General features: G+C 34.4%; 1 protein-coding gene across 13 annotated transcripts in view; it reads left to right on the top strand.

Annotated features, from left to right (window-relative positions):
* The window catches only part of PPFIA2 (PPFI scaffold protein A2), a 545,760-nt gene that overhangs the window by 386,698 nt on the left and 136,276 nt on the right, over nucleotides 1-22,786 (top strand). For all 13 annotated transcript variants that reach the window (XM_017870464.1, XM_017870457.1, XM_017870456.1 and 10 more), the window contains one exon: nucleotides 14,813-15,034. In XM_017870464.1, coding sequence (XP_017725953.1) covers nucleotides 14,813-15,034 — 222 coding nt within the window. The remainder of the gene's footprint in view (nucleotides 1-14,812; nucleotides 15,035-22,786) is intronic.

Raw genomic sequence — 22,786 nt, 5'->3', positions numbered from 1 at the left:
TTTTTTTTTTTTTTTTTTCTCTGAGGAAGGATATTTCCAAAGACTTTAAAAGACTGGCTGACTGGAAATTTGTTCATTCACCTTTATTTATTAACATAATTGGAGGGTTCATTTTGTGCCAAGGAATCTGTTGTCTTTTGGTGAGATACACAAGAACAAGTTATTTTTCCTCAGTTTTGTTTTGTCTGATCTGTTAAGCAAGGCCAGGAGAATTTTTAAGTTTTTCATTCAGAAGTTCCTCAATTGACCTAATTTTATTTTCTCACTTTGGTAGAATTTATCTATCTCATCATTTCTCATAAAACACAAGCTCCCCAGAAATTTAATGGGTGTTTGATGGGACCCACTCCCCCAACAAATGAAATTTCCAGGAGAAGTATATTAGGAAATATTGTTCTGTACAATTTTTAACTAGTATAAGTACTACAGTATTTATATTTTAACTCTTAATATCGTCGAGCGTCAAGAAACGCAGTATGTAGTGTTTCCAGAGATGCTCTTTATCCACAGGGAAATAGCCCATGCCAGAATGAGCATTCTACTGGATATGCCTCAATATGGAATTAAGGAATGCTAGTTCTTGACCTTTAAAGTTAGGCAAATTGTTTCTCAAACTTGTCTCAAAACCTCATTAACAAAGGGGCTATAGGTCTTTAGGAATGAGATAAGTAACCGGTATAAAGTCTTTACATGAGTTGTGTTACTTGATGTCTGTAACAACAGAGCAAGGATCAATGGCTCAATGTCACATAGCTCATGAACAGGGGGATCTGAGACAAACAGGTAACAAGTAAAGATTAAATGTGAACTATGGAGGGAAAGGCAGCGTAAAACTACCTAATTTTATGAATTTCAAAATATAAGATTATTTACTTTAAGCAAAGTCTTAAACCTATCCATGTTTCTAAGAGAATGGAAGAGTTTATTAGAGTGAGCATGAGGCTTACAAAAATTTCAAAAAAAGCCTACTCAAAGAAAACGTTGTTATACCATGTGTAATGTCTTCAGCACACATTTAATCAAGTATATTTCCCCAACAATTTTACTGCTTTTCTTTTGCCATCATTTTTTTTCTTTGTCTACTCCAGTGGTACCCAAAGTTTTTGGCACCAGGAATCAGTTTTGTGGAAGACAACTTTTCCACTGACTGGGGGTGGGGTGGGGGATGGTTTCAGGATGATTCAACCACATTACATTTATTTTGCACTTTATTTATATTATTATTGCGTTGAAATATATAATGAAATAATTACACAACTCACCATAATGTAGAATCAATGGGAGCTCCGAACTTGTTTTCCTGTAACCAGATGGTCCCATCTGGCAGTGATGGGAGATAGTGACCGATCGTCAGGTATTAGATTCTCATAAGGAGTGCACAACCTAGATCCCTCGCATGGACAGTTCACAATAGGGTTCACACTCCTTTGTGAATCTAATGCTGCCACTGATCTGACAGAAAGTAGATTTCAGATGGTAATGCAAGCGATAGGGAGCAGTTGTAAATACAGATCAAGCTTTGCTCACACCTTTACCTCCTACTGTGCAGTCTGGTCCCAAACAGGCCACAGACCAGTACACATCCATGGCCTGGACTCTAGGTACCCCTGGTCGACTGTATTCTTATAATATACAAAGTTCCCCTAACTTAAAAAAATATATATCTTTTGGCCCTACATTTTAAATTCCTTTATAAACCTATTTCAATAAGGTTTTGTCCCACCACAGCACAGAAGCCACTCCTGCTACAGTCATCACTAAATTTATATTGCTAAATACAAGCCAATTCTCAGGCCTTGCTGTAGTTGATGTCTCTGATGTCTCAGCAGTATTTGACATAGTTAATCGTTTTCTTCCATCATACACTTTCCTCTTACCTTACCAGTGGCTACGTCTCCATCTATTTTCCTCCCTCTGAATTCTTAATGTTGGAGCATCTGCTCTCTGAAGAACAGATGATAAGTCTGTCCTGGCATGATGACTCTCACTTTCTTCTCTTTTTCTCTTCCTTTCTTCACCCCAGGGCTCAGCTCTCCACTTCTTCTCTGCCTACACTCTCTCCATGATTCCAATCAATCTCATCCTATTCATATGCTAATAATTTATGAATCTTTACCTCTAGTTCAGACCCTACAACCAAATGCATATATCCAGGCACAATTGAACATCTTTACTTGTATATCTAAAAGACATTGCACACTTAAAATATCAAAAACTTACCTATTTGATATCCTCCCTTACAAAATTTGATCCATCATCTCCAGTTTACATGATGAAAACTTTGCCTTTCCAGTTGCTCAAGCAAATAATTTGAAATTACTCTTACATCCTCCCTATCTCTCACACCTCCCATCCAACTATAAAGAAATTTGATTTACTCTATCTTCAAAATATATCCAGAATCTTACCACTTCCATTGATCAGTCTGGGAACCACTGCCATCTCTCAGCTGATTTATTGTAATCAATCACTATAAGGTCTCTCTGCTTCACCCATGGGCTGTCTCCAGATTATTTTTAAAACAGCATGAATCAGAGTAATTTGTTTCCTTTTTTTTTTTTTAAAGAATCTATGGATGTATTCTAATTCTATATTTATATGGTTCATGTGATATTTTGATACAAGAGTGATGTTTTAAAACATATTATCTGAACACATCAGTCATCTGCTCAAAACTCTGCAACTGCTTTCCACTTACACAAGGCTCTACATAAATCTCACTGTCTTTATCTTCTGACTTCATATCCAAATCTACCCCAGCCACAGTGGCCTCTTGTTGACTCTTGATTTCCTCTTTCCTTTGTCTGAAATGCCTTTCCTCCAGATACATAGCTAACTTCCTCAAATCCATCCAGCCTTTTATCAAATGTTGTAATATATTCTAACATAGTAATGTATTATAACACAGTATGTGTTTATATACTTTACTTATTTATAATGTCTGTAATGTAGTGTCTGCCAGCCCAGTTAGCGAATAACCTCCATAAATGTTAGGATCCTTGTTTTATTCCTAATGAAACTCGGGTACCTAGAATAGTTCCCAGAACATGATGAACACTTAATAATTATGTGCTCAAGAATAAGAAATAAATACCACACTGTTTTAACTATTAACTTTATACATCTTGATTCTGAGAGCTTAATCATAATATCAGCTTTTCAAATTCCATTTTTCAACCCTGTTGAGATTGTAGGGGCCAAGGAGAAAATTTTCTTCTGCCCTGTAAAGGTTTGCTGAAAATGAATTGAGAGAAGGCAGATTAATATGAAAAAAGGCATACAAAACTTATTTTAGCATGCATATGGACATAACTGCCATTTACAAAGTATTAGGCTGGAAGAGGGGCCAGAGGGCTGATGCTTAAATATTCTCAACATAGGAGATATGTACGGATTCAGGAGGCAGACATTTTGCAAATGATTCTTTTTGGAAACTGGGTGGGAATGACAAATTAATGGAAAGTAAGGGGGAAAACTGCGCAGGAACAAATATTGTTTTATTATGCAGATTAAGTCCCCTGGGTAATCTCTGGGAGCTGTCCTCTGAAGAACAGATGATAAGTCTGTCTTGGCATGATGACTCCCAATTTCTCCTCTTCTCTAGTGGTTTATCTGACAGGATTCCTGAAGAGGTGAATCTTAAGACAATTACATTCCTTGTGGAAAGAAGTGTTTTTAGCCAGATAAGGGAATCCCAGAGAGAGAGAGAAAAAGGGAGGAGAGAAAGGTCAGAGAGAGATTTGATTCTAAAGATTATTTCTGAGGCCTTTCAATTTTCAAATCACTGAACAAGCCAAAGTCATATTTGGGGGAATTGTTTTCTATGCCCCAACAAGATTTTTACTGGAATTGCTTAAATTAATAAATTAGCTTGGGGAGGTTATCACTTCTATTGTATACTGTTTTATACTATGTGTACATATGCCTTTTGTCTCCATTCATTTATGTATTATTTTATGTTCTTCAATAATTTTTTTAAATTTTTCCCATAGAGCTCTTATAGATGATTAGATTTATTTCTAAGCATTTATAGTTACTGTAATTGTTATCTCCTTTATATGTTTTTCCTAATAAATTAATACTGGCATATAAGGATGCTATTGATTTTCCAATATTGATAAGGATTCCAGCAAACTAGCAAACCTATCAGTTCTAAGAGTTTGCTATACTCTTGGTATTTTCTCAGTAATTAAGCAAATTGGGAGGCTTCAATTTTCTCTTCCTTTTCAGTTTCCATTTCTTATTATTGTCTAAGACTTATAAAGCTTGTAAAAGTATAGACTTTAATAATAATGCTATTCATTAATGTGATGCTTATTGTAGTAAATGGTAGATACCTTGTATCAGATTTGGAATTTCTTTTACAAGTTTTCTAAGAGGTATAATCAGAATACGATATACTCCCCTTTCAAAAGTAGTGGATTTCATTGACAGATTTTTCTTTTAACTTTAAGTTATGTGACACATGCAGAATGTGCAGGTTTGTTACATAGATATACATGTGCCATGGTGGTTTGCTGCCCCTATCAACCTGTCATCTAGGTTTTAAGCCCCACATGCATTAGGTATTTGTCCTAATGCTCTGCCACACCCCGATAGGCCCTGGTGTGTGACGTTCCCCTCCCTGTGTCCATGTGTTCATTGTTCAACTTCCACTTATAACTGAGAACATGCGGTGTTTGGTTTTCTGTTCCTGTGTTAGTTTGCTGAGAATGATGGCACATATTCTTTTGGAACTATTTTTCTTTTCCTAGGGATAAACAACTTGATTTTTTGTTTGTTTGTTTTAATTGTATGCATGCTTCTCTGATAGAAATGAAATTTTTAAAAAGAGAAAAGAAATTAAACTCTCTTGTACTTGATTAGTGTTTATTATTTCTATGCCTACCACCAATTCTTTACATATAAAATTTTTATGACCTGGATACAGGTAAGTTGAACTCTTTTTTGACTATCTAAAATATATGAGAGCCCAAGTACTCTAAGTAACAGTAAGTCTGGTACCAGCCTCTTGAGACCAATGTTGTTCTGCCCAAGTTATCTAAAAACTTTCAAAACTTGATCAGACCAAAAGGCGTTTTGTTTGCTTGTTTGTTTTGTTGTTTGTTTGTTTGTTTTGTTGTTGTTGCTTGTTTATAATTCATGAAAAGATAACTGGAAAATGTGACAAAGTAACAAGCGAGTAAAATTTTAAAAAGTGCTATTGCATATTTTTAACCCTCAAAGTATCACTTTTGAAACAAGTGTTCCCTCAAAATCAAATACCATCCATGAACCATTGCAATAACCCACTGACATACAGGCCAAATGAAACCATCCTGTGCCAATAAATGGCCTAGTTTGGAAGTTCTGCCAACAGTAGTGACAACCTCTACCAAAGTGATTCTTCAGGAATAATTTTCCATTCTCTAAGTTTTACCAGTTGAAGTTTAGGTTCATACTCATGTTCCCAAATTCATCAAGATGACTGAGTCAAAGGTCTTCCAGTTTCCATGCCAGAACCACCACTGGGTGTTGGACCCTAGTTCAAGTTCATACTTTTACTTCCCTCATGGTAAGTTCTCCTTGCGGATTCTTGGAGCTCCTTGTGATCTAGTCAATTGTCAGTCTACTAGAGAATTTAGAAAAACATTGAACTTCACAATTGAAAGGGGAGCAATCTGTTTTTTCCACTCCTTCCTGAAGTTTCCTGGTTACGTCAAATATCTTCCTCTTCCACTCTCTTAATATCAAGACACAGTAGAAGAGACACTTTTTGTCAGGTTCTATTAAATATTCTTCCTTGGGATGTGGGAGCCTACTTGACTTATATTTACACATCTAAAAGGACTACTTGGTAATTCATCCAGGAAGAAAGATCCACTCTAGTGTTACTTCTTTATTTTATAGATGAACAACAACAACAGTAACAAAACATTTGAAAACTTTCAATTGATGACTTTCTCTAAAGAAAAGAATAAACTCTATATACACAAAATAAACTCAATATACATGCATCTCATCTCTTCAAACTATACAGATTATTTAAGAATTTGACAGGTGAAATGTTTTTCTCTATCAACCATTAACATGTTTATTTCATGCTGTAATGTGGGACCTAGCTATTTTTATATTTCTGATTATTATGAACATTTATCATGGGAATATTGATTTAACTGCAATGTAACAGGATCACCATGGATCAGTTTGACTGCTGTAAGAATGAAAATAAGACACAAGGTTAGAAACAAAGAACCAGTTACAAGGTTGTTACAGTAATTCAAAGGAGAATAGATGACGCAGACAAGGGTGACAATGGTGGAGTTCATGACAGTGGGTCACATTCACATATTTTGTGAAAAGAAAGCCAACAAGTTTTTCTCATAGATCATATAAAAGATGGGAGAAAAAGAGATAACTCAAGGATGACTCCACCATTTTTGGAGAAAGTAAAAAACTGAAGTTCTCACGAATTGAGTTGGGGATGAATTAAGGCAAAACATATTTGGGGTAGAAGCACGTTCTGAACACAGCTTTTAAACATATTGAGTTTGGAAAGTCTATTTGACAGCCAAGTACAACAAGTGTATTGCAGTTAATGTACAATAATATGTAAGTTAATATTTAAACTTTTAATAGAGTTATCTCTTTTAGGAATATATATTTTGGTAGGTGAGAAAGACAACAAACATATTTTGTAAATATGTAATATGGCAGGGATGAAAGACCTTTCTGATAAAGTAACAATTGAAGAGAGTTCTACAAAGACATTCTTAGTTATCTTTGATGACCCCCTACTTCACTCCACAGGTGATCTCATCCAATGTTATAATTGCTTGCAGAAAACATCCATATACTCACTATTCTTTACTGTGGGCTTACACAGTAGCTTGCCTGACACCTTTATTTTGACATCTAACTAGTCATTTAAAACTTTGTTTTCAAAACCCAGTCCATGATTTTGCCCCATCCTAACCACAAATCTGCTTCTCCTGCAGACTTTCTCTTCTCAAAAAATTACAACACCATCTTTCTAATCAAAGACTACGAATCTTGCAGTCATCCTTGAGTCTATGCTTTTTGTCACATACACATTCAATCCATTCAAAGAATATGACCCCTTTTATAACCTTTAGTCCTACTACCATGGTCTAAGCCAATGTAATCTTTCACCTCTTAATTCATTTTCTTAAATTCATTTTTTTGTCCTGTCTTTTATAAGAGGACTGAGGAATCCATTGAAAATGTAAGTGAAATCATGTCACTCCTCTGCTCAACACCTTCCTATAGTTTTCATGTCACCTTGAACAAAAGCCAGTCTTAAAATGATCTCAAGAACACACATCATATTTCCATCTATATCCACTCCCACCCTCTTGCTTTATTTAATACAGTCCATTCTAGCTACACTGGTCTCCTTGAAAATCATAAACCCACTTGTATCGCTTTGTCTTTTATCTTTCTGTTTCCTCTGCCAGATAACTGCATGATTTATGCTTGTGTTGCAGGTTTTAGCTCAATGCTTTCTTTTCATAATCAATTCCCCTACTATAAGCTTGACCCAAATACTGCATGTGATATCATTACACTCAAGTTTTTCATTGTTTATTGAAAATTCAAATCTAACTGTACATCCTATATTTCATCTGGCAATCCTAACTGTGAGGAAGGGGGAAAAAGAAAATGGATATTGAACAAACAAGCAAAAATTGTCCATTACAGATAGGAAAGGCTTTATCTGAATTACCGAGTTTATGATGAGAGAGTAACAGTTTACCTGCAAAGTTATACATGTTGCTTCCCTATTCAAACACCTTTGATGGCTCTCTGTCGTTCTATCTGGTACCCAAAGTTTATTCTATTCAGTATGGAAAAGCCATCATAATCAATGCTGACCCTACCTTTCAAGTCTCATATTTTACCATTTCCTTATAGCACATGTTTTCTGCTCTGCATACAGGACAACTTACAATTATTTTGCAGGGAATATTCCCCTCCCTTTGCTCATGTTATTTTCTGTTCCTAGAATAAGTACTCCCCTCCTTTCCTTTACTTGAAATATAATAACTAATTTTTCAAGACCCAACTCAAAGAATATCACAAAGATATTCTCTGCTGTCTGTTCCCACAACATAAATATGAAGCAAAATAAAACTTTATGATAATAATTTATTGCAATGCATATACTTGCTTATTTGTGTATTACTTCTCTGCTTGATAGAATTGCCTTGATGTCAGAAATGTATTATCACCTTTTAAAAAATTATAAAACTTGTTCTCTTCCACCTTACACAAAGTAAGTGCTTAATAAATATTTATGAATGAGTAAAAATATATGTATTTTAAAATTTAACATGAGGCCTTATTGCATTTGATAATTAGTATTTTCAAATATATGTATGTACTGCTTTAAATTGAAAATCTTTATGACTTTCTGTTGGGAATTGATTTTTTAGAAATGATACTAGGAGCCCAAGCCATAAAGAAAAAAAATGACAAACTGGACTTTCTTAAAATTAAAAACATTTGAAATTCAAAGAACACCATCATGAAAGAAAGTGAAAAGACCGTCTACAGAACAGAAAGAAGCTATTTGCAAGCCATATGTTTCATAAAATACTTGAATCAAATATATGTAAAGAGTTCATGTAAATCAACAATAAAAATACATGTAAATAAATTAATATGAAGGCAAATAATTTGAATAGACATTTCTCCAAAGAAGATATATAAATGAACATAAGTACCTGAAAAGATGTCCAATCTCATTAGTCATTAGGAAATGCAAATCCAAACCACAAGGAAATATCACTTTGCACCCACTAGAATACCTGAAATAAAAAGATAAACAATAATAAGTTTTGGTGAAGATGTGGAAAATTAGTACTCTCATATATTGCTGGTAGGAATGTACAATGGTGTAACCACTTTGGAAAACATTTCCTCAATATGTTAAAGATAGAATTGTCATATGTTCCAGCAGTTCTACTCTAGGAATCTATCCAAGAGAACTGAAAACGTTTGTCCACTTAAAGACTTCTACACTAAAGTTCACGGCAGTTATTTATAGTAGCCAAAAGGTGAACACAATCTAAATGTCTATCTACTGATGTATATATATAAATAACATGTAATATATCCCCATGATGGAATACTATTCAGCAATAACAGAAATGAAGTATGGATAACATGCTACAGTACTTGAATGAAATTCAAAAACATCATGCTCAGTGCATAAAACTAGTCACGAAAGAACACACGTTCAGTGTCTCCACTTCTGTGAAAAGTCCAGAACAGCAAATCTGTGTGACAGAAAGTAGTTAGTGGTTGTCTGGGGCTGGGGGGGTGTGAGTGATTGCTAATAATTATGAGATTTCCACTAGGGGTGGAAAAAATGTGAGATTAACTTATGTTTATAGTGGCACAACTCTGTGAGTATACTAAACTCCACTGAACTTTTTATGTTTAAAGAGTGCATTTTATGGCATGTAAATTATATCCCAGTAAAGCTGCTTAAAATAAGTATTGACTTTTAATACAGTCATTTGTCGTTTAACTTAAAGTGCCACAATTTATTTTAAAGGTAAGTCAAGTTAACAGTGGTTTGGAACAAAACAAGATCTTTTCTAAGATATAAATCACAGTTTTAATCTGACTTTTATTCTAATATTATTAAGACACACAGTAAGCTCACCATAGAATATATTTAAGGTCATGAGAATAAATAAAAGATTATATATTTTCTACAAATACAAGTTTCATAAGCACTACAGAATACAAATTGAGAGTTTTAAAATCTTCTCATGGGTAATCCCAACACAATAGCATAAAGACTATGCAGTGAACATTTACTGCTTAATGGAATTTTAAAAGTTAGCATTTTAAAAGTGTTTTATTTTAATTGCCTGATTGCTCTCTATAGTTAGTTAAATTTATCTTACCTTGAGCCCATTTAAAAGTATGCAATGTGCTTGTTAAGTGCATTAACAAGATTTTAATGGAGTGCAGGTGCACAGAATTGGAACAAACATTTTTCAAATTAGAAAATAAATATCGTTCATTTGCACTGAATAAATATTTACCAATATTATCTATATAATATGTTATATATATAATATATAATATCCAGCATGTATAATTTTATCCTGTTGATTTATATGTTCTGATTAGAGGCAGTATGGTAAAGGGGTAAATTAACTGAACTGGGAATAAAAGTTCTGCATTTTAATTCAGATCACCTCTATGTGATTACCTGAGTCTCAGTTTCTCCAAAATTCTTTAGAGCTCTAGAATCTTAAATATAATTTTTTAATTCCATAAAACATTTTCAAAATAAAATTTATTTTCAAGGTTTTATAGTTTTTTAAGCAAATTTATTAATGTACAAGTAACATACAATTTACCTGCACAATTCTGTCAATTTTGATAAATATATGTGCCTTCATAAACACCCAAATCAAGATAAAGAATATCCCCATAAACCTTAGAAGTGCTCTCATGCCCTCTTGAAGTCAACCCCACCTCTCCCATTCCACCTCCCATCCCAGGCAACAACCAATCTGCTTTCCTGCCATTATGGATCAGGGTGATCTTTTCTAGAATTTCAAATAAATTGAATCACACATTATGTACTCTTTTGTACGTAGCTTCTATTTCTCAGCATAATGTTTTTATGATTCATTCATTCTGCTGGAGAGATCAGTAAGGTGTTTGTTTTCATTGTACAAACATATCAAATTATATTTGTTTACCCCAAGAATACAATAGTTTCTCCTATTTTTAAGAAATGTTTTTGAATTTAATTATTTAGTATGATTGCATTGTAGTTTTATTTATAGTATGTAAACATTATTTCCAAGAATCCCTGTTGGTTACTAAATTATCTCTTAAGATACAAGTTGAATCTACAGACCTAATTCTGTGAAGATATCATTCCATATCTGAACATAGAACTGCTGTATTGTGGGTGCAAAACTCTATTTAATAAAAGGGGTAAGTGATGTTATGAATATGTGGGAATGTTGGAGTGTGTATTGCAGTTCATTAATCACATCTCCCTTTAGAGTCTCTATTCCCCTTTCTGCTGGAAATGTTGCTGGTTGAAGGATCAGAGCTGAACATTTCTCTCAGAATTGCTCTTAGAGGAAGGGAATTGTGAACTTCTACAGTACACAGCTATCTGTACATTGAACTCAGAAAGGCCAGTTTATAATCATTAGGCAACACTCAAGATCTGGATTAGGAAAGATGGGTGAAATCAATTGCCAGTCAGTTATTTCCAAATTTGAGATAACTGAGGTATGATAACTGATTTTAGAGGGATTTTGCCATAATTTTAAATATCTTCAAATCCTGTATACAGTCTACAAGTAACTAGACAAGTGTAAGATTTATTAGAACTTCTACCTTATCACATTGAGAAATTCCTCCAGTCAACTTTAAAAAGGCAATTGTCTCTGTCTTTCTCTGCTCTTTTAATTTTGATTCGCTTAGCTATTTCTCCACACTCTCACATTGTATTAGGTTATTGGACTTACACTACTTCTTTCCATTTGCCTGCATTTCCTTTCTCTGTGTTTTATCTTTCTCACTGCTTTTATGATGCTTTCTGTTCTTCCCATTCTTCTATAGTCCATTCTGCTCTATGTGGCATTTGCATTCCTAAATATCATGAGCCATGCAATATTGTGCAATAAAAAGCACAGGGCTTATGGGGGTAATGAAGTTTATGGCACAACCCTAAAACTTTATCAGTGTCACATTAAAATAAAGGTAAAAAAGCTAATAAAATGGTAGCACAGTTTTACATCTGTTAAATAGTTAGAAATTGCACAAATACAGTGATAAGTATTTTTTTTTTTTTTTTTTCCCCTGAGAAAAAGCCGAAGTTTGCTTGTGGAAGTGTTAGAAGACTTAAAGGCTTTCATTTCTTGTGAACTTGTAGAAGGAAGGGTATCTGAAATCAGACAGAAAGTTGTAACACAGGTGTCAATGGACAAATTTCTAACATACATGGGACATTGAGGTCAGTTTTAGATATTTGAGGAATGGGCATGTGTGTGTTTTATGTGTTCCAATGTGGCTTGTTTCAGCCAGGTGTGGTTTTCTGTATTTAGCCAGTGCTTCTCAGGAGCAAAATTACATGTTAAAAAACACAAAAAATTTACATTACATTGAAATTGTTTTCTAATATATCTATCATGTTGAAAGAAATTCATGTTTTTAAACAAGTGCTTAAAAAGTGAGCAGAAATAAGTGTACTTTCTGTGTTTTCTCTCTATACTTTCTGTTCCTACTTTTTTTTTTTTTTCTGTTAGTTATTTCTCCGAAATTGCTGCACTGTCCTCACTACAAAACTTCTCCAATGTAGCTAGGCTGAGGAGCATACTTTTATTTATTATTATTATTATTTTATTTTTGTATTTTTATTTATTTATTTTATTTTTTTATTTTTTGGTCAGAGCCTCACTCTTTCACCTAGGCTGGAGCATGCTAATGCAATCATGGCTCACTACAACTTGGACCTTGCTCAAGCAATCTGCCCACCTCTGTCTCTCTAGTTGCTGGGATTATGGGTGCATGCCACAACACCTGGGTAATTTTTCTATTGTTTAGAGATGGAGTCTCCCCATGTTGCCCAGGCAGGTCTCAAATTCCAGACATCAAGTGATTCTCCCACCCCAGCCTCCCAAACTACTGGGATTACAAGAGGGAGCCACGCATACAGCCCATACTTTCTTTTCTTTTCGTATGTATGTATGTATGTATGTATGTATGTATGTATGTATGTATTTAAAGGCTGTAAGGCTCTGTTGCCCCTGCTGGAGTGCTGTGGAATGATCATGGTTCACTTCACCCTCAAACTCCTGGACTCAAGCCATCCTTTTGCCTCAGCCTCTTGAGCAGCTAGGACAACAGGTGCATGCCACCACACCCTCATTTTTTTTTTTTTTAAATTTTTTCTAGAGATGAGGTCTTGCTATGCCCCCCAGGCTGGTCTCAAATTCATCACCTCAAGCAGTCTCCTTCCTCAACCTCCCAAAGCACTGAGATTACAAGAGTGAGCCACAACACCTGGCCTCTTAATTTTTAATCGACAAATAATAAATGTACATATTTGTGGGATACAATGTAAAGTTTTGATATATGTATACAATGTGGAATGATTCAATCAATTTAATTAACATATCCGTCACTCGCTTACTTACCATTTTTGTGGTGAGAGCACTTAAAATCTACTCTTCTAGCAATGTATTATTTATTAACTATAGTCATCATGCTGTGTCATAGAACATTATTCTTACTGTACAATTGAATCATTTTACTCTTTGACTGACATCTCCCATTAACTCATCACAGCCATCCTCTTTTTCCAACCTCTGGCAACCACCATTCTACTAACAACTTCTATACGTTTGACTTTTTTAGATTCTACAGATAAGCGAGGTGAAGAAGAATTTGTCTTTCTGTGCCCAGCTGATTTCACTTAGAATAATGTCCTCCAGGTTCATCCATGTTGTCACAAATGACAGAATTTCCTTCTTTTTAGAATCTGAATAGTATTTCATTGTGTATGCATACCACACTTGCTTTTATCCATTCATCCAGTGATAGACACCTAGGTTGATACCGTTTTATTGGCTATTGTAAATAATTTTGCATTGAACATGGGAGTGCAGATATCTCTCCCACACACTGATTTCAATTCCTTTGGTTATATACCCAGAAGTGAGATTTCTGGATTCTATGATAATTTTGATTTTTTGAGGAACTTTCATACTTTTTTCCATAGTGGCTATACTAATTTACATTTTTACCAGTAGTGTACAAGGGCTCCATTTTCCCACATTCTTATTCTCTCACCAACACTTATTGGCTTTTTGCTAATAGCCATTCTAACAGGTATGAAGTGATATCTCATTGTGGTTTTAATTTGCATTTCCCTGATGCATTGTTGGTATTGAGCATTTTTTCATATATCTGCTGGTCATTTGTATGTCTTCTTTTGAGAAATGTTTATTCAGGTCTCTTCCCTGTTTCTTAATCTGAGATTTCTTTTCCTTCTATTGAGGTGTTTGAGTTGTTTACATATTTTGGACTTTAGCTGTAGGACATACTTCTGAAGATATACTTTTAGAAAACCCTGGTTTCTATGTAGTCCTTTCGGAAAGAAGAAAAATCATCTCTCAAAATATTTAACCCCTTTTAGCCTCCTTCCTGTGCATTGTGTGCACACATGATTTTATGTTAATAGTAATATAGAAATAGAAATCAAAACTTTTCTATGCTATATGTTTGTTCCAGCTAGGTCAGATTCACAGCAGGAATACTCTTTAATAAAAAACATTTGGTAAGTTCTTTTCCTGGGCATCATTGAAAATAAAACTTAAAATTTAAAAGGATCTTGAACAAAGATTTTAAATTGCACACTTTATAGGTCCTTACCTATTAATTAAAAATAATGTGTGGTGTTATATCAATATAGTATTATAAATTAATAATAAACTATATATCTAATTGATAAAATAGTAGCTAGTACTTAATGTTTAGGATACCTCAGTGTTTTGTGCTGTTTTACATATAGAGAGAACATAGCATAGTTTCCATTTCAAATACATCTATTAAACTGATTGAAAATTACTGATCTACCTTCATATTTTAATGTCAATTAACAGTTTCCTCAGAAACTTAGTTTTTTGGCAAAGCTAGTTCTTTTCAGAATTTCTTATTTCTCAGTGTGAAAGCAGTGTCAGTTTAATTTCTTTAAGTTTATTTTAAATTTTAAATGAAAGATGAAAATTCTTAAGTGCCATTTATTTTTCTATTTCTGCAGCGTTTGTCCAATGGTTCTATAGACTCAACCGATGAAACTAGTCAAATAGTTGAACTACAAGAATTGCTTGAAAAGCAAAACTATGAAATGGCCCAGATGAAAGAACGTTTAGCAGCCCTTTCTTCCCGAGTGGGAGAGGTGGAACAGGAAGCAGAGACAGCAAGAAAGGATCTCATTAAAACAGAAGAAATGAACACCAAGTATCAAAGGGACATTAGGGAGGTAAGTGATTCATCTTACTTTCAGTCTTTGATTTCTGAATGCTGCTTCTGAGATACTGTTTCCATAATTTCCCTTAATGACCATACACTGTTTACTTCCCAAAAGACCATACTTTGGCATGCATTATATTAGTTATGAAACTTGTTCAATAGGGCAAACAGTTTACTTCATGAGCGCTTTAAATATATATGGAAAGAAATATGTGCTATCAAGGGTCAGATATAACAAAGACATTCTGAAGCTGTTAATAAATTATTTTAAACATAAACTTTTAATTTTAAATAACCCTAAATATGTGTATGAATCATGAATTGCTATACTCATACTCTTAGCATATAGAAATACTACAAAAATACTTCAAATTGTTCCATTGCTTGTTTTTGTTTCGTGTCATGAAGGTGAATGTATCTCTGTTAATATGCATATACACGCATATGTATAACATAACCTTTCTTTGTCTATATATTAAATTCCTATTAGACATAACATCCCTTTTTCTACTTAAAACAAAAGTGAGTACTTTAGTCATTTCTCAGCCTCTTGGTTAATATCAAGTGAAAAAAAGAGTACTTTAAATTACTACAAAAGATACTAGGAGATGTTTGATTTGTAACACTGTCAAATCGTTTTACCCGCTAAGGTGAAAGTTTAGAATCTTTTCACTTTTTCACCTTTTCACTCACAACTAAAAGAAAATTATATTTGTGGAAATTGAGTTTTCTGACTTTTGCCTTTTCCATTTTACATATGCTTTTAAATGTATTTGTGTCTTTTAAAAATATCTTTTGTATATAATTAACTAGTTGTTCATCAAGTTGGCCCTATTCTATGTACCCAGTTCTTTTCTTACCATTCTCTCATAAGCCAATTGTATCTTACTTTTTCCCTGACTGTTCCCCCAAAACTCTTCTCATAAAAGTCATTATTGACCTCCATGTCATTGAATCCAGGGTTCAATTCTCAGTCCTCTTAAGCACTTGATCCATTTTCCAGAGGACTTCTTCACTGGGCTAATAGCACATTCTCCTCTCCTGATTTTCATCCGTATTTACTTGCTTACCTCATCGCAGGCTCTTTTACTGCTTCTGTTTCTCCTCCCCTACCTTGGAGTGTCTTCCCTTCTCCACCTACTTTTATTTCCCTGGTAAATTTCTGCAGTCTCATGGCTCCAAAAGCCACCATCATCTTAGGACTCCCAATTGATATCTCCAGCTTGTTCTTCTTTCCTAATTTCCCGATGTTTCTCTCTCAATCACTAAGGGATATCTCAAAATTAGCATTTTCAAACTCTTTTCTTGATATTTTCTCAACAAACCAGACCCTCCTGCAGTCTTCCATATCCATTATTATTGTTGCTCAGGCCAAAAGTCTTGGAGCTGTCCTTAAGATCTCTCCCCTCACACACTTGGTTTGATTCAACAATAAATCCTATTATCTACAATTTCAAAATATTCATAATGGGACCTCTTCTCATAATCTTCGTGGCTTTTTCTTTTTCTACACAATCACTTTCTCTCACTGGATTATTTCAATAGTCATCTGTTCCCTGGTGTTCTTGCTCATGCCTTCAGCTCACCTCAGTCTGTGCTCAACACAGCAGCCTGAGCTGCCTTCCTGTAAGTCAGTTCATGTCATTTTTCTGCTTACAACTTTTTAATGACTACCTATTCTACTTACAGTATTATCAAAGCCCTTACATTGGTCTACAAGCCATATACAATCTCTCTACTACCACCTTCCTGACCTCTTCGAGATCATCTACTGTCTCATCGACCATGCTCTGCTCAACTGGAGTGACCTCTTAAGCAAGCCAGACCTGTTTTGTTACATTTTCTTTGCTCTCTGCCTTTTGTTCAATGTTGTTTTCTCAGTGAAATGTCCTCTGACCTTGCTATTTACACATATACACTCTCCTTCTTTTGTTTGCTTATCCCACAGGACTTTCTATCACCTGACACAATGTATATTTATTTTACTGATATAGTTGGTTATCATATGCTTCCCTCCCCAACTATTCCTAAACATCTATAAGGGCTAAGATTTTTTTTTCTTGTTTTGTTCACTGCTGTCTTCAGAGTATCTACGCAGCTATTGATTGTATAATAGGCACTCAAAAAATCTTTGCTGAAAGAAAAGATATTTATAAGTAAATATCAGAAGGTGTGAATGATATCAGAATATGTACTAAGATGATGACTACTAGCAAAACAAAACAAAAAGAGATAGATGAACCATGAAGTGGTAGACTGCTCCACTGCAACACAGATAATGATACAACATTTTATGAATTAATAGTTCATGGCTGCATCTCTCCTCTTCACTCCTCCCCACAATTCCAACTCAGAGAGTTCTTAAAGACAGTTTAACCTCTCTTCTGTATCACTAATAAGGAATTACTGGGATTTCTGGCTATCAAATCATCGGGCTCACTTCTTTTTTTTTTTTTTTGAGACGGAGTCTCGCTCTGTCGCCCAGGTTGCAGTGCAGTGGCGCGATCTCGGCTCACTGCAAGCTCCACCTCCCAGGTTCCCGCCATTCTCCTGCCTCAGCCTCCCTGGGCTCACTTCTTGATCTGTTGTTCATTCTCTCTGTCTTCATTCTCTTGGTTCTGTAGATTTAGATGATTTCCTTTCATTTTAGTACTCATTGCTCTGTTAATGCTTATCTAATCCAGCATCACTTACAGGTAAGGTCCAACATCCAATTCCCATTTTCTTACTGCCCATTTGAAAATAACTCCTTGATACTAATAGTCTCTGAATGTAGGTGACAAAACACCCAGTCAGATGGAAAATGCACTCCTCTGATGTCAGGTGTTCTTTGATTAAGAATCTATTCTCATGGGCAAAACATTCTCTTTTCGTGTGGAATTATTTTAAAATACAACTACTCTTATCAGCCTCATCGTTTCTATGTATATATTTTGGAAGAGTTTCTGGAGAAAGGAATATCTCTCATCACCCACCTTTGAAAGGAGATTGAAAACACAAATATTTTCAGAGCCAGGCTGGCAATGGAAAAGTGGAAAGTGCCAGGTGCAAGACAGTAGGAAGTGATGGCATTGATGAGACCTGTGAAAGGGCCTATACTCAGCCTGCATTACTGGATGCATCACTTTTTTTTTGTATGCGCACACACACGCACACACACACAGAGCACTGTGAAGGCTAAATAAACTAATTCTGAAATATTCAGATCTCAAGACCCAGGCCTGTGGTTTATGAAGGATTTTTTAAGGACCAGTCACGTGTGGAAACTATTACAAGTGTATTACATGGAAATTCTCAAATTCCTCACAACTGGCAAAAAGGGGAAATGCTAATTATTATCTCCATTTTTCTCAGATGAGAACCATAAGGTTCAGTGAGGTAAAGTAACTTGCCAAAGGTCTATGCAGTTCTCTCCCCAGCAGCACAAAAGAGAAACAAGATCAGCATGGCTTCAAAACCTGTGCTTCTTCCACTATGAACTACTTCCAAAATCAACACAGAATAATAATTAATTCAGTGATAGCAATTATCATAAAATGCAGCTACAATATAACTGTCCTCTAAATAATCAATATTTGGATCTTTTTTTTTTCAATAAGCAAGAAGATGTGAAAATCACATACTTTAAAAAACAGATTACTTAGCACTTAAAGCTTTTATTTTTTTGAATAATATTTTTCTGGGTTATGGTCACAGAGAGTCAACTGGATTGCAAGTTTCTTTTTCTTTTCTTAATTATTCTCTTAAAATATTATTTATTTATTTTACAGACAGAGTCTTGCTCTGTTGTCCAGGCTGAAGTGCAGTAGTGTTTTCAGCTCACTACCACCTCGAAATCCTATGCTCAAGCAATCCTCTCACCTCAGCCTTTAGAGTAGCTAAGACTACAGGGCACATGTCATGATGTCCGGAAAATGTTTGTATTTTTTTGTAGAGACAGGGTCCTACTATGTTGCTCAGGCTGGTCTCAAATTCCTGGTTCAAGCGATCCTCCCACCTCATCCTCCCAGTGGACTATAATTATGGGCATAAGCCACAGATTGCAAGTTTCTTAATAGAAAAAAAAAAGCTCCCTTTTCTTGATACTCCTATAGTATTTCTAGCATTGTATGATTTATAAATTGTACAGGTAATAAATGTTTGTTGTAATAATTGAAGAAAAATTAGGAAATAAGAAAAAAACAACCACATAATAAAAAATGGAAAGGTAATTTGTTTTCATATGAGGACATTCTAAGGTATCTAAAATGAACTATTATTTTGAGTAGCAAAACTGCAATTACTTTTGCACTAATCTAATTTATAAATATGTTCCACTGATGGTTCAGAATATATTTTAGTAATTTTTCTTTGTCAAAAAAGAAACCTATCCAAAATTTACTTTCGTTTTACATTTTGTCTTCAAACAAAACTCCTTAAATTGATTTTGACCTATGAAGAATAGGTGAGTTGGATTAAAGCTAGACACAGCACTCAAATCAGAAAAATAGACAATCTTATAAAAGTGGCTTATCTCTCCAGTTTTTAATCAAGAGGATTATTAATTGTGTATGAATAATAATATATCACACACATAGCTGTGCAAATAGCTAAAATTTTCAGTGGAGTATTTTAATTACATTTTGTTTTGTGAATAAAACCATCTTGTATTTCCAACTTCCTATTAACAGTTCTTCAGATTTTCACTGTGTGATTAAATGAATTAAATACATATCAGTGTTGCCTTTTCTATTATCTGAAACATGTAGTTATATTTTTCACTTTAATAGATCTAAATTACCAGAGAGTTATATTTATTAGATATGAAAAATATGAAATTTATACATAAACTTCAGGTCAAGAGATAATTGAATCTTTATTTTTTCTCATTTTTTTGTAGGTAGCAAGTTTTAGGGACTAGAAAAAGCTCCCTTTTTTAGAATTTTCAAATGACAGAGGGATAAGCTATTTCTCTGACTTGTAAATCCAGTTTATTTTGGCAACACAGCCTGCAGTTAAAAATTGAATCTCCCACATGAATCACTGAATCAAAAAATGCAGTACCAAAATTACAAAATGCAAAAATTCCTGCATGTAATATGTGTCATAGAGTGAGATCATCTAATTGTATACATAAGAGTAATTAATAATAAAAAAAGACTATTATTTATCAAGGGTGTTTTCTACATGAGACACCATACAAAGCACTTCCTGAATCCTAACAGCAATACTATGTGCTACATATTAGAATCTCAACCCACATAACATATGAAGAAGGTGAAGCATAGAAAAGGTGAGCAAATTCAACCCTTATAACAGAGTTAGTAAGTGTCCCGAACTAGAATTTGGCGCAAGTATGTACTACTTCAATGCTCATGTTCTTGAGAAATGTGCGTATGTCTTTTATTGATTTTATTGCTGTTAAAATGTAGTAAGAAGTTTATTTATACAGGTTAGCTTTAGACTTTTCTCTTCAGGCCACAAAATTTTCCCAGAGTTCTGTTTGCAAGTGAAACGGACAGAATACAATATTAAGCACTCTGAAAGGATCCTGTAAGATAAAAACTCTACCATCACTGAGATAAAAAATATATAAAGTAGAAAAAGTCAAAAGTGAAAATGAGAAGTGTTTTAAATAATAGACATTATTTGGGATGCCTAAAATCTGTGGGTATGTATGTAATATTTCTTAAAAATTAGTCTGGCTAATTTTTGCTGAATTCATAGATTAAATTTAATTTTTTATGACATTATGCACTTTAATGTCAACATAATTAACCCAAGTAGCTTTTGATTGGGTCTTGATGGTCAGTATGATTGAGCTAGGCAAAGACGACAAAACACATTCCAGGTAGACATGAAGTCACAGAGTGCATTAGTTTTGTAGGGCTGCCATAACAAATTGCCACAAACTGGACGCCTTAAAACAACCATAATTTAGTCACCCACTGTTTTAGAGGCTTTAAGTCTGAAATCAATGTTTCAGCAGGACCATATTCTCTCTAAAGGCTCTAGTGAGATTCTTCTTCAGCCCTTCTAGCTTCTAATGGTTACTGGCAATCATTGGCATTCTTGACTGGTAGCAGTATAACTCTGTATAACTCTATTCTCTGACTGCCTTCCTCCTTCTTCCCCGTATTTCTCTGTCCCCAAATCCCCTCCTTATAAAAACACCAGTCATTGGATTTAGGGCCTATCCTAATCCTGTGTGACCTCATCTTTACTTGATTATGTCAACAAAATCTTATTTGCACATAAGGTCACATTCACAGATTCAGAGTGGACACAAATTTTGGGGGGATGTTGTTAGCCCCAGTACGCAGAAGTAAGGAAGTATCAGTTCACAAAACCACTTTTTTTTCTAGGCTTTGTAGCTCAGATTTTACGCTGAAGATGGAGGGGAAGAAATACAAGTACTGAAACCAAGAAGCAATATGATCAGAGTAGCATTTAGAAATATCTCTTGGGCAGCAGGGTGGAGGAAAAGTAAGGAGAATAAAAGACAAAACATACAAGAGAAAGAGCCAACTTGTAGGTGAGCAGGAGACTAGGGACAACATGATGAGTTTCATGGTGGATCTATTACTTTTTTTTTTTTTTCTTGAAATGGAGTCTTGCCCTTCGCCCAGGCTGGAGTGCAGCAGTGCGATCTTGGCTCACTGCAACCTCCGCCTCCCAGGTTCAAGCGATTCTCAGGCCTTAGCCTCTCCAAATAGCTAGGATTACACACATGTGTCATGACGTTCAGCTAAGTTTTCTGTATTTTTAGTAGAGACAGAGTTTCACTATGTTGATCAGGCAGGCTGGTCTTGAACTCCTGACCTCAAGTGATCTGCCCAACTTGGCCTCTCAAAATTCTGGGATTACAGGTCTGAGCCATCACCTCTGGCTGATCTATTACTTTTTAATTAATTTTAATTTTTTATGCATACAAAAATTTTCAAAGTCAAATAACGGCATGTATAAAGATGGTACATATATAAACACACACAGCATCTCACTTCAAGTTTTCATCCCATTTCCCTGAAATTCTTAATGTCAACCCTTTTATTCACTACTTCTGGTATTTTCTGTCTTTATTTAAACAAAATTTATGTCTTGCTATTATATTAGATTAGGATATTACCTATTTTATTCCTTATTTTACTTTTTATTCTACCTATCCTTTCATTAGAGTTATCATCTGAAAAAAAGAAAGAAAGAAAGAAAGAAAGAAAGAATATTGAATGAAAGGCTGTCTGCTTATCTGATTATTATAGGTGACGGGACTGGCTCTGGACCCTGTAGGAGAGTGGCAAAGGCACTGATTAGGAATAAGTGATGAAATGATTCTGGATAATAAGATATAGAAACTATCGCCATTTATTCAATTCCAGAATTCTTATACAAGGAAGCTTCCTACATTCTCAGGAAACCATTCCAGGCCAATGAGCCTCACTTCTGCACTTGATTTTCCCCCAACATCTTGTCAATAAAGTAGGTTATCTAACTACCAGTAAATTTCCACGTAAGCTGTAAGGTAAAATTATCTCCATATTACTATCTATAAATTTGATTATTTAAAAATTACTGTTTAAAATATTATCAATGCCATGATTTTCTCCACTTGAACTTGATTTTTTCATATATTTATGCGTTCATGGACTTCTTTAAACTCTTATGTAATTGAAACATATATAATTAGGTAAATGGTTAAGTGTCTAAGTCAGTTGATAAACTTGCAAATAAGATCCAAATGTACTATTTTTTTTTTTTTTTTTTTTTTTTTTTTTTTTTTTTTTTT

The sequence above is a fragment of the Rhinopithecus bieti genome, unplaced genomic scaffold (assembly GCF_001698545.2).
Source record: "Rhinopithecus bieti isolate Rb0 unplaced genomic scaffold, ASM169854v2 scaffold_5387, whole genome shotgun sequence".
Lineage (NCBI taxonomy): Eukaryota > Metazoa > Chordata > Mammalia > Primates > Cercopithecidae > Rhinopithecus > Rhinopithecus bieti.
This window is presented reverse-complemented; position numbering and strand designations above follow the sequence as displayed.